The sequence below is a fragment of the Stegostoma tigrinum genome, chromosome 2 (genome assembly GCF_030684315.1).
Source record: "Stegostoma tigrinum isolate sSteTig4 chromosome 2, sSteTig4.hap1, whole genome shotgun sequence".
In the NCBI taxonomy this organism is placed as follows: Eukaryota; Metazoa; Chordata; class Chondrichthyes; order Orectolobiformes; family Stegostomatidae; genus Stegostoma; species Stegostoma tigrinum.
The window spans coordinates 97,441,395-97,454,187 of NC_081355.1; the positions used below are offsets into that span (position 1 = coordinate 97,441,395).

Consider the following 12,793-nt stretch of genomic DNA (forward strand, 5'->3'; position numbering starts at 1 on the left):
GGTCAATTTCCTAGGCATTTCCCAAGCATTCTGCTACATCTGGAATTCCACATGGTTCGGATGTACATCTCTAGCCTACGCTGTTCTAACAATAGTCATCAGAATAGCTAGGCTATAAAACTATAATGTTGTTACAGAAGGCAAAGAAGATTTATTTTTAAGATGCAAAGGCTGATTAACAACTTTTCTGAAGAGAAACAAGTGCCCGAAGAATGTTCGAAGCCTCTAATATCAATGGGGTTTTTTTGAGAAAAGAAAGGAAGCACTGATACGGGAAAACCAGATTAAAAATCCAGAGATGAGTCAATAAGCTGTTGAGGCAAGTTGCAAGATAAGTAATTGAATTATTGCATGAAAAGTAAGCCAAAGAACAACTCAAACACATATTACATGGTTGCATTCAGACAAACTTATTGGAATGTAGAAGCATTTGCCTATTTTGGAGAGTTAGGGACAGACAATGAGTAGCAAAGGCATCAGAAGAATTGACATTGCATTCACTAAACCTGGAAGATTAAGATGAAGAGGGAAGGTTAAGCAAAAACAAGAGAAAGACATAATGAAGCCGTGCTAATTCCATTTTATATTAAACCTGAATGCTGAAACATGGAGGAAAATTGACAAGAAAATCATTAAAAAAAGGAATATTAGGGGTTTCCAGAATGTTAAAAAAAACAGAAGAATGAACATGATGTTGATATGATCATCCCCGAAAAATTATTTTGAGAACTTAGACACTGTTTCAAGAACAGAAAAAGCTAGAATCTGTTCCATGGTGCTGAATACAGAGGTGTATGAGCAGGAGCTGCTGAAGGGCAAGCAAGTACTGCATAGACCCTGCTAAGAGTGATTCAGTTGACAAATAGCCAGACTTCAGGATGGGTAGTATTGAAATGAATGTATTTGGTCCCATCTTCACTCCTGAACTGATGTAAATTTATCAATTTTCTTTTCTTCATTTTCTCTTGGTTCAGAACTTTATTTTTTTAAACCATAAAACACAACAGCTTTGTGAGAAAGTAACTCAGTCCTTTATTTTCTGATAATTAAACAAAGATTTTACATAATTGTTCAGGGCTACTCTGGAATGGAAGCATTCGTCGTTTTATTTCTGAAGGGATATTCAGTACTAATCTAAATGTTTCCATAGTACAGTACAAATGTGAAATAAATTAATTGCCAAGTTCCATACCTTGTTGAATCTCAATACTAATGGATATACCACTGCAAAATTACTAATTACTATAATTAGTTTCACCACATATACATTTTAATTGACGTGCAAGCTTCAAGAGCTAATCATCTAGTATCTTCAAACTGTAATATGCACTAATCTTCTAGAACATAGTTTGGATTAACTACTAAGAAGGGATCATCTTCTTCAACGGTATCATCCTCTTCTCCAGCCTTTAGCTTCTTCAGTCCAGACTTGGTCAACTCTATCAGAATATGATCCTAAAACACAGAAGCAGCAATAACTTCAATATCTGTTACAATGATTTTCAGCATCTCGACAATCACATTCAAAAGAATTTGAAATAAAAACAAAATTGCTGGGAAAGCAGCATTTGTGGAAAGAAGTGAGAGTTAATGTTTCAGGTGGTGTGACCTTTCCAGTTGCGAGAAAGGGTCACTCAACCTGAAAGGTTAATGCTGACTTCTGTCCACAGATGCTGCTAGACCTGCTGAGTTTTTCCAGCAATTTCTGTTTTTGTTTCTGATTTACAGCAACTGCAGTTCTTTCAGTTTTTACTCAAAGGATTTGCTGTTTTTGCTCTCAATGTGAAAAGCAAGGTCTTGTATTTTGAATATTTTCATTATAACTTACAGTTTTATGCTAGGCAAGATCATGAAGTGATATGGAATATAAGTGGATAGTTGGAATTAAGATATAGCTCAGCCGTGATCTAATTAAATACTGGAATAGGTTACTGTTCCTATACTGCACAATGACTCAAGGAAACAACTGAACAATGAAGCAAAAACAAAAAGTTGCTGGAAAAGCACAGCAAGTCTGGCAGCATCTATGAAGAAAAAAATCAGCGTTAATGTTGCGTGTCTGGTTACCCTTCCCCAGAACAATGAAAGTTGCTGGCTTTGAGGCAAATTAGACTGTTAAATGGGAAATTCAAAGAGACATTTTAATTGTACAAATATTTGTGATTCCAATTCAAAACATGATCTGTTGCTGTGAAGGTCAGTCAACATAATCAAGGATAAAAATGCGAAAAAAAAACTGTCAAGAAACTTACTGGAAAACTGGCCATGACTTGTCATTGACCTTTTGGGCTGAGTATTAAACATCATTAATTGCAACTGATTTTACAAACTTGTAATAATGGAAAACTAAGTGTATATTTGCACTTGGTGGGTCAGAAGTGCTCGGTTTTGATATCTGCAGCATTGAGAGGGCCTACAGCGAACACAGCATATGTAATACCATATTAAAGCAGACCATCATTTGACAATGTAACAAACTAGGCTCAGACCCAGCTCAGAGATGCCATTTAATTTGCACAGTATGCAACTTTAAAACCTGACAGAGAATGGGAAGAGAGAGAAAGAAGTATAAAATTCATTAAAAATGCTCAAAAAATACAGAAGTAGAATTTTTTGTAGGTTTCTTTCTACTCACACAACTAACACATAAAATACAGAAATAGCTGCTGAATACAAATCAGCACAGGTTAGTGCAAGAAGAGGAAATGTTTTTCGGTTAGACAAGCTATAATTGATTGATTGATTGTCATGTGTACGTGAAAAAAGTTTTGTTCGCAATCAGTAGAGGCAGATCATAGTGGGCAAAGATGTACAGATTAAAGGTTGGGAAAAGCTTCTTAGAGGCATACAGGTTACATTGCACAGAGTGTATGCGCTAGGCAAGATCAATGTTGGCAAGGTCAGTATTATTTGAGGCTAGAAAGTCCATTCATCAGTCTAATAATGACCAGGAAGAAGCTGTTCTAGAACCTGCTGGTGTATGTGTTCAAGCTTCTGTATATTCTGCCTGATGTAAGAAGTTGTTAGAGATCATTACCAGGGTGCGATGGGTCTTTGATGATGTTGGCAGCCTTTGTGCAGCAGTGAGTGGTGTAAATGGAGTCCATGGGTAGAAGGTTTGGCTTCTGTGATGGTCTGGGCTGTGCACACCACCTTCTGTAGTATCTCATGGTCCTGGGCAGAGCAGTTGCCATACCAGGCAGTTATGCACCCAGGCAGTATGCTTTCAATGGTGCATCTGTAGAAGTTGGTGAGGGATCTTATGGACATGCCAAAATTCCTCAACCACCTGAGGAAGAGGAGGCGTTGTTGTGCCTTCTCATCTGTCACATCCACATCGCAAGTCCAAGACAGGTTGGTGTTTATCGTCACTAAGGAACTTGGTGCTCTCCAGTCTCTTGCCTTTCGTTCCATTGATGTACATGGGAGTGTGCTCTCCTCCTTTCTCTCTGAGGAGAATGATCAGTTCTTTTGTTTTGCCAACATTGAGAGAGAGGTCGCACCACGTCATCAAGCCCTCTATCTCCCCTCTGTATTTTGAATCATCGTCATTAGTTATCTGAGCTACTACAGTGGTGTCATCGGCAAACTTGCAGTTGGACTTCATTTGGAATTTGGCAACACAGTGGTGGATGTACAGGGGGTATAGCAAGGGGCTGAGGATGCATCCTTGGGGAGTTCCAGTGTTGAGTGTGTGGACGAGATGCAGTTACCTATCCTCACTGATTACAGCCTGTGGGTCAGAAAGCTGAGGATCCGGTTACAGAAGGCACAGTTGAGACAAAGGTCTTGGATTTTTCAGATCAGTCTAAAAGGGGATAATAGCAAGCTCTACATTTTATATTCTAATAATTCTGAAAATGTGGAAAATATCTGGGACAGGACAAAATTAAATCACATTCCTGTTGAGGATTTTAAAATGATTCAGGCTTTGGATGCAGTTTTGAAGTTGTGCAAAATGCATTTTTTGGACAATCGTGCAAGTTTCCAATAAAATCAGGCTTTATCACACAGTTAAAATTTTCCATGAACCATTGCAATTAGCTATCTTGGAGATGATAACTGTTTTATCTTTTCTTTCTGGAAAATAAGTATTCAAATCTGGTAATCTGGTACAAATTTATTAATACAGCTGAAAATGGTTACATCAAAAATGAGAATTTTATTCATGGTGTCTATTCTTAAAAAAGAAATTTCAAGGAGTATAGGCATCACTAGTTGGGCCAGTTATTGCCCATTCCTACACATTTACAAATAAATTTAAAAATCACCAAAAATGACTTAAAGTAACTATACTGAATTACTTAACAGTATAAACTCATCAGACCTTAGCAAAAAAAATTTCAAAAGATCATAAAAGTGTGCCTATCAACAAAATGAATGCTTATGGAATCAGACGCTGATTACATCCAATGTGTGCAAAGGCAAACCACAACAGATCAAATTCAGGATGTTTAGTCAGAGCTTTGTGATGTTGTCAATTCTCCTCATAATATCATTTATGTCGCTGAAAGTTCACAAAGTCAAAGGTGGAAGATTTGTAGACAGCTGCAGCAATGAGGAAAAGGCAGCCAAGATGGTGGCGGGTGGAATGGAAGGCCGGCTGGCCATAAGAAAATTTGATGGGATGTTGGCGAGCATAACTCATTTTAAATTTCAGATACCCTTTATGCCATATTTGCTAAATCCACTGAAGCAAATCGAAACTCTAACCCTATCATTTTAATATGCAAGCTCATCAAAAAGTTCTCTGCTTGTTGCAAAATGTCTTACAAGAAACAGCAAAAATATTCACTTTACAAACCAACTGATACAAATTAAATCAACCGCATGCTTACAGAAACAACAATTAAAAAAGTCACAGTCTTAAAGTATCAGGAGGAAAATTCATTACACACTGACTTTCATTTGATCTCCAAATTTGAAATATAATAGGGCAGCACGGTGGCTCTGTGGTTAGCATTACAGCCTCACAGCGCCAGGGACCTGGGTTCGATTCTAGCCTTGGGTGACTGTGTGGAGTTTGCACATTCTCCCCGTGTCTGCATGGGTTTCCTCCGGGTGCTCCAGTTTCCTCCCGCAGTCCAAAGATGTGCAGCTAGGTGGATTGGCCATGCTAAATTACCCATAGTGTTCAGAGGTGTGTGGGTTATAGGGGGATTGGTCTGGTTGGGATGCTCCAAGGGGCGGTGTGGACTTGTTGGGCCAAAGGGCCTGTTTCTACACTGTAGGGAATCTAAATCTAAATAACTGAGACTACAGTTACAAAATCATGAAAACAAAGATGCATAACCCATATCCATGTATTTTCTACATAATTGCCTAGTGATACAGAATTTGAACATTGCTCAACAAGAGAGAAGTGCTATTTGCTCTTCAACCCTCAGTTCAGATGCAAGAATACCAAGTTACAAAGAAGCAACTGCAACACCAAAGGGATTTGAAATTGGTTTGTAAGTCAACTGCAGTTGATTAAAATAGTGCCATGCAGAATGCAACAGGTAAATAGTTCCCCAAACTTCTGTTTAAATTTTTACCAATTCCTGGATATGATCATCTTATGTTAAGAATAACACTAACTGCCAAATTAAGATTATGCAGGTTGTTGAGGTTCATTGGTGCGCTGAGCTGGTTTGTTGTTTTGCAGACATTTCGTCACCGTACTTGATAACTCCCTCAATGCAGCCTCTGATGAAGCATCGGTGTGTTTTCCAGCCTGGTTTTTAAACACTGGGTTCTGTTGAAATGGATTGCCTCGCTTCCGGGTTTCCTCCATTATGGAATGTATATGGGATCGAGTTCAATGTGTTTATTAATAGCATGCTTTGTGGAGTGCCATGCTTCCAGGAATTCTCGTGCTTGTCTCTGCCTAGCCTGTCCCAGGATCTTGGTGTTGTCCCAGTCAAAGTCGTGGTTCTCCTTGTCCATGTGGATTGAGATGAGTATTGGTCGTGTCTTTTTGTAGCCAGTTAGTGTTCATGTACTCTTGTTGTTAGTTTCCTTCCTGTTTGTCAAATGTAGTGTTTCTTGCAGTCTCTGCAGGGGATCTTGTAGATGACATTGGTCCTGTCCATGGCAGGGCGTGGGTCTTTAGTTTAGGTGAGCAGTTGTCGTAAGGTTGACTTGGGCTTGTGTGCCACTCTGATGCCCAGCAGCCGTAGGAGTCTTGTGATAAGTTCCAATGTGTTCCTGATGTAGGGTAGTGTGATGAGTGCGTCAGGGCATGTAGAATCTTTCTGATGTTGTTCGTGTAGGCATCTTCTGACCCAGTTTTTTTAAGATATCCATTATCCTTGAAAACCTGGAAGAAGTATTCTTCTTCCTCTTGGTGTAGTTCCACGTTGCTGCAGTGTGTTGTTGCCCTTTTAAATAGTTTTCACACGTAGCTTCATTTGTGTGCACTGGGATGGTTACTGTTGAAGTTCAGTACTTGGTCTGTGAGCGTGGCTTTTCGGTGTACTTTCATTTGCAGTTCCCTGTTTGTTTTGCACTCTACCATGACGTCCAGAAATGGGAGTGGTTTGTCCTTCTCCTTCTCTCTGGTGTATTCCTGTGAGGGTGTTGGTTATAGGTTTGTGTGTCTCTTCTAGTTTGCTCTGTTTACTGATGACAAAGGTGTCGTCTACGTAGTGTATCCACAGCACAGGTTGGATTAGCGGGAGGGCGGTCCTTTCCAGTCTTTGCACCACTGCTTCTGCTATGAGTCCAGAGATAGGTGGCCCTATGGGAGTCCAGTTGATTTGCTCGTATGTTTGGCCGATGAAGATGAAGTGGGTGTTGAGGCTTAGATCCTATAGTTTGAGCATGTTGTCCTTGGAGATGGTTTCACTGGAGTTGTGTTCTTATTCAAGTAACATTGTCATTGTTTCCATTGCTAGTGGCATATCTATTGATGCGACTAGGGCAGTGATATCAAACGATAGCATGGTGTCTTCATCCTCTATCTTTATGTATGATGAATGAGGAATTCTTGGGCTCAGTGGATAGAGTGGGGAGACTTGTTGGCTCGGTCCTGAGTCTTCTTTGTAGTTCTCTGGCTAATCTGTGTGATGGAGTGCCTGGTAGGGAGACTATGGATCTGAGAGGGACTTCCGGCTTGTGCACTTTAGGGAGGCCATAGAATCGGTTCCTTCGGGATTCATTTTTAAGAACTCTGTTTGTTGATCTGTCCAGTTTGTTTATATCGTTGTAACGTGTAGAGGATTTTGTTTATTTGGGTTTTAAAGCAGATCTACATCATGTCGCAAGTGACATGTACACTAGCGTGAACAAGTATTTTTTTCAGTTCTGAGGAAGGGTCACCGGACCCAAAATGTTAACTCTGTTTCTCCTCCACAGATGCTGCCAGACCTGCTGAGCTTTTCCAGCAACTTTATTTTTGTTCCTGATTTACAGCATCCTCAGTTCTTTTGGTTTTTATTTGGGTTTTTTCAGTATCAAATTGGCCAAAATTTATCATGTCTAAAGCTTCTCTTAGAACAATGCCTCATGCATCTGACTAACTGCAGTTTGGCTAACCAGAACATTACATTAAAAACAGATTAACAAAGAACATTGCAAGTAGCAACTTGGACAGCAAAAATTATAAATTATTGACATCCCTCTTTAGATTTTCACAACAGGGTGGACTGGTAAATCTACAGAGTTAATTTAGGAAATATACAAAACTTTTTAAGACATATTTGTCTCCTATGTTTTCCATCATAGACTTATTGACATCTGTGTGTCCACAGTGCAATATTCAAGCTGAGGCTAACCTAGTACTCAATTCAGGAAAATTCTAACATGTTAAAAAATTCTGCATGTTAAAAAGATGAGATTACCATTTTCTTTGCTGTTTTGTTTGAAATGTTGTACAGCAGCTATAAGATGACTGTATTAGAATGTACCTATACAATCAGTAGAGTCTCTCCATACTCAAATTGCTGAAAATTAGGACAATTTATAATCTGCTGTATGAAACACTCACATTGTGAACCAATCGTTGAATAACCTTTTCAATCAGTATCTTCTTCAAAATCAATTCAGTCTCTGTTTCAATCTCACTTTCCATCTCCTTGAGGTACCAATTTATAAGATCACTTTTCTGCATACTCACATCACCTTCGACTGTAATAAAATGTAAACATATCTAATTTAGAACAGTAGGCCTGAAGCACATATTTTCAGAAACTGTGATCTTATGTTTGCGTCCCACATGCTGGTGCTGAAATCCATTGAGCACATTCACCACAATTACAGGCACAGCAATAATTACCAAAATCTTCCAAAAAGTAGAGCTCTTTTAAGTTATGAAATGATGAGAGATGCTGAATCATGCAGGGTTTTCACTCAAAAATTGTTTTGCAGCAAACTTCTCGATGCTCATCACTTTGCCAATAGAAATCATTAAGTACCACATATGAAGCCAGATGTTAAGATGGCTCTCTTGGCATTTCAAGTACTGCTGTTCAAAGTCAGTTCAAACAGCATAAAGGCAAATACAAGACAGGCCAGATAATTCATATTATAGGGATGTGACCACAGGCATACTTAAATTGATAATTTTGTGATGAAATAGCAGTGAGTTAGTAATGGTACACCTACTGCAACTCTCAACTGTCAGATCAATTGTCAAAACAGAATTTAAAAATAATATTGGGAAGAAAAGACGTTTATTGTAGTTCATTTAATAACTCATTTATATTTGAACAAAATGTGGGTGACTGGGCTGATTCAAGCAATAACTGAAGATAACAAATTGCATTTATTGATTGTGTTCAAACCAAAACAGTGCTGGAGAAACACTAAAGAAAACAAAAAACTGCAGATGCTGGAAATCATAAATTGCTGGAAAAACTCAGCAGATCTGGAAGCATTTGTGGAAAGGAAGATAAGTTAACGCTTTCAGTCCAGTGACCTTACTTAAGAATGACTCTGAAAAGTTCTAAAGAAGGATCACTAGACCTGAAATGTTAATTTTGCTTTCTGTCAACAGATGCTGCCAGACTTGCTCAGTTTCTCCAGGTCTAGAAGAGAAACAGAATTTATGTTTCGAGACCAATGTGACTTTTTGGAACTAAAGGGGACTGGAAAAGGAATGGGTTTTACACTGTTTAAAAAGGGGGACAAGCAGTAAGTTAAACAGACTGCCTTTTGCTCTTGTACACTTTACAAAGGGAGTGCTTATGTGGTCAAAAAGAGATACAGATGAACAATAGGTGTTAATACTAGATGTTGATAACAGGGGAAAAAAGTCATCTGTACTGAGAGCAAATAAGACAGTCAGGCAGGGAAGAGAGTGAAGGAGAGAAGAGGGGAAGTGGGCCTTCCAACATGGAGGACAGGTTCATGGCCTGAAGTTGTTGAAATCAATGTCAAGTTGTGAAGGTTGAGAGATGCTCAGGTGGGAAGTGAGGTGGTGTCCTTGACTGACATTTTGGCCCATTTGTTAGTCTGTAAACAAAACATCTCAAAAACTGAATAGACATATTACAACAAAATTTAGTACACAGTTTGGGGATGGACTAGGACGAGTAGTTTAATATTTAGAGAGAGAGGGAGAGGGAGAGAGAGAGAGATCAGATCCTGGAATTTTTTTTAAAGGACCTGTTGACATTGAGAGACAAAGGTGAATTTACTGGTTTTCAATAACGTGGTGAATTTTTGTTTAAAATATTGCTGCTTGTTTCAGAATGTTGGTGATTTTCTCAACTGTTGTGGTGAAAACTACCACAGCTGTCAAAAAATGTGAGCAGACATTTCAGAGCAGGTTATTAAATGCAAATTGGATCAGAAGCCTCTAGGGCAAGTTGGAAGCTCTTCATGTAAAAATTCATTTTCTCAGGCTTATAGTCATCAATCAGGAAAAAAAAGAAACCTCACATTTAATGGGCCAAAAAGATCAACTTGAAGCAGTACAGACATTTTATACTGCAGTGGGAGAGATATTGCTAAAAGCTTCCCATCTTGCATTCATCAGGGCAAATGCAAGATTGACAAAATTCAAAAAACCACAATAATTTATATTATGGTGAAGAGGATGCTGATTGGTTAGCAAGACAATTCTGATTGATATAGATGTGGCCATGAAGAAAACATTTGGGAATTACAGGTTCCCTAAACTCCCAGCACTTGAGAAAAATGTCTTAAAACTTCAACATATAGAACATAGAAGAATACAGCGCAGAACAGGCCCTACGGTCTTTGATGTTGTGCCGACCTGTGAACTAATCTAAGCCCCTCCCTCTACACTATCCCATCATCATCCAAATGCTTATCCAAGGACTGTTTAAATGCCCCTAATGTGGCTGAGTTAACTACATTGGCAGGCAGGGTGTTCGACGCCCTTACCACTCTGAGTAAAGAACCTGCCTCTGACATCTGTCTTAAATCTATCACCCCTCAATTTGTAGCTATGCCCCCTTGTAGAAGCTGAAGTTATCATCCTCGGAAAATGACTCTCACTATCCATCCCATCTAATCCTCTGATCATCTTGTATGTCTCTACTAAATCCCCTCTTAGCCTCCTTCACTCCAATAAGAACAGACCCAAGTCCCTCAACCTTTCTTCATAGGCCTGTGCTCTAGACCAGGCAACATCCTGGTAAATCTCCTCTGCACCTTTTCCAATGCTTCCACATCCTTCCTGTAATGGGGCGACCAGAACTGCACGCAATATTCCAAATGAGGCCGCACTAGCGTTTTGTACAGTTGCAGCATGATATCACGGCCCTGGAACTCAATCCCTCTACCAATAAAACCTAACACACTGTAAGTCTTCTTAACAGTACTATCAACCTGGGTGGAAACTTTCAGGGATCTATGTACATGGACACCAAGATCCCTCTGCACATCCACACTATCAAGAATCTTTTCATTGACCCGGTATTCTGCCTTCCTATTATTCTTCCCAAATTTCTTTTATTTGCAGAGCACAGGTTCCCATGTATGAATGGCTTTTACTCTTCTAGCAAGAGGAAAAGCCATTTTACAAGAGGCACTGATTATCTTAAATTGCTTGCTAATGTAGCTACTCAGGGTAGCTCAGTGAGTGTTTCCCAATTATGGAATCACAATTAAACAGTAGCCAGGATAATAAAATGTGAGGCTGGATGAACACAGCAGGCCAAGCAGCATCTCAGGAGCACAAAAGCTGACGTTTCGGGCCTAGACCCTTCATCAGATGAAGGGTCTAGGCCCGAAACGTCAGCTTTTGTGCTCCTGAGATGCTGCTTGGCCTGCTGTGTTCATCCAGCCTCACATTTTATTATCTTGGAATCTCCAGCATCTGCAGTTCCCATTATCTCTAACCAGTAGCCAGCTCGGTTTGGCCATTATAAGTATGGGTTAGTGCAGCCCAATCTATACTCCCCTTTACAAACAACTAAAGGCACGTGTTTTAGATTTATTCATCCAATCATTGAGATAAATGACCTGTATACTTGGCATCACACCAATACTGAAGTTCAATTACTGCACTGCACAATTACATGGTAAGCACATCACCTTTCTGGATTGATGGCAGCATTTGATAGTGAAAGTATCACCTACTGTATTGTGGTGGCTTAGAAAACATTCTAACGTAGTTTAATATTGCATTCATACAGTGTGGTGGAGGTATGTACTCAGCACTCGACTCGTTTTTCCATGAATTATTGAAACTTAAAAGGTGATACTGAAGAATAGAGCTTATAAAAGGGTAACAGCACAAAGAGTGTTGATTGCTCAGTATTATACAAGGATTAATCTCTTAAATGCAGTGTAGACCCAGAAGTATGGAAACACTTGGAAGTCACCAAAACTGGAAAATGAATCTCAAAACTAAACGTGTTTTGTAAGACTAAAATTGTCCCAGTGATCATGGAATGAAAGAAATTAATTTTAAAAATTCTAAAATTCTAAGTTTCTTTGTTAATATTACACACTTTAAGTGAAGTCAATGACTGTACAGAGTTTCAGATTTTTGCAGCAAATTAAACAATTATCAAATGATTCAAATTGCTAGACAGTTTTATGCATTCCTAGTTGTATTTAACAAATTACAAATTACATGTGAATGAACAGGAAATTTTAATACGATGTAAATTCAAAGCAGCTATTATAATCTTATGAGAATGTTTAAATTGTGATCAAAATGCATGAGATATATATCAATTAGATATCATTTCTTGTTTTACAACACAGCTTGGCTTTTAAACTACTGACATATGGAGCTTTTCCAGCAACTTCTGTTTTTATTCCTGATTTACAGCATCCACAGTTCCTTCGGCTTTTATGACATATGGAGTTTTTTTTAAATTCCTTGACACAAACAAAAACAAACTCGGTCAGTTGTTTTGGGACCATGATTTTAAACCAGTATGTGAGTTCTAGCGTGTTAATGGAAGGTTGTTCATACTGTAGGGGTTAACATCTGCAGAGAAAACAAATTCTGTCCATTCAACAGGGGAGAGGATATGTAAGTTTTAATTACATTCAGTTCAAAATCTTCTAGGCAGTTTGAAAGAGGCCTGACTATGGTCACAAACAAGTTCAGTCTCTCCTACTGAAAAAAAAACACATTGTTCAGAGCAGTAAAGGAAATGGAACAGTTACCCAGATAGAGAGGAGCCAGCGGAAAATTCTAGATCAGGCATGTTTAGATAAAACTCTGCAAAGTTTTGGAAGACCAGGGTCTAACCTTTTCGTTATGTTAGTTGTTAACTGGAAAGATTTCACAGCTCAGGACTGGAACTAAGAAGCAGCAGGTAGGTTAAAGTTCCAGATTTTATGGGGTGGGGGGGGGGTGCGGGTGGGGAAGGAATTTCCCTGG

At 39.0% G+C, this 12,793-nt stretch overlaps 1 protein-coding gene across 1 annotated transcript in view; it reads right to left on the minus strand.

Annotated features, from left to right (window-relative positions):
- Nucleotides 1-1,108: 1,108 nt before the first annotated feature.
- LOC125462801 (maternal DNA replication licensing factor mcm6-like) overlaps nt 1,109-12,793 on the minus strand; it is a 63,824-nt gene continuing 52,139 nt past the window's right edge. The window contains 2 exon segments of the mRNA XM_059641122.1: nt 1,109-1,455; nt 7,970-8,109. Of these exon segments, the coding sequence (XP_059497105.1) occupies nt 1,330-1,455; nt 7,970-8,109 (266 nt within the window). The 3' untranslated portion in view covers nt 1,109-1,329.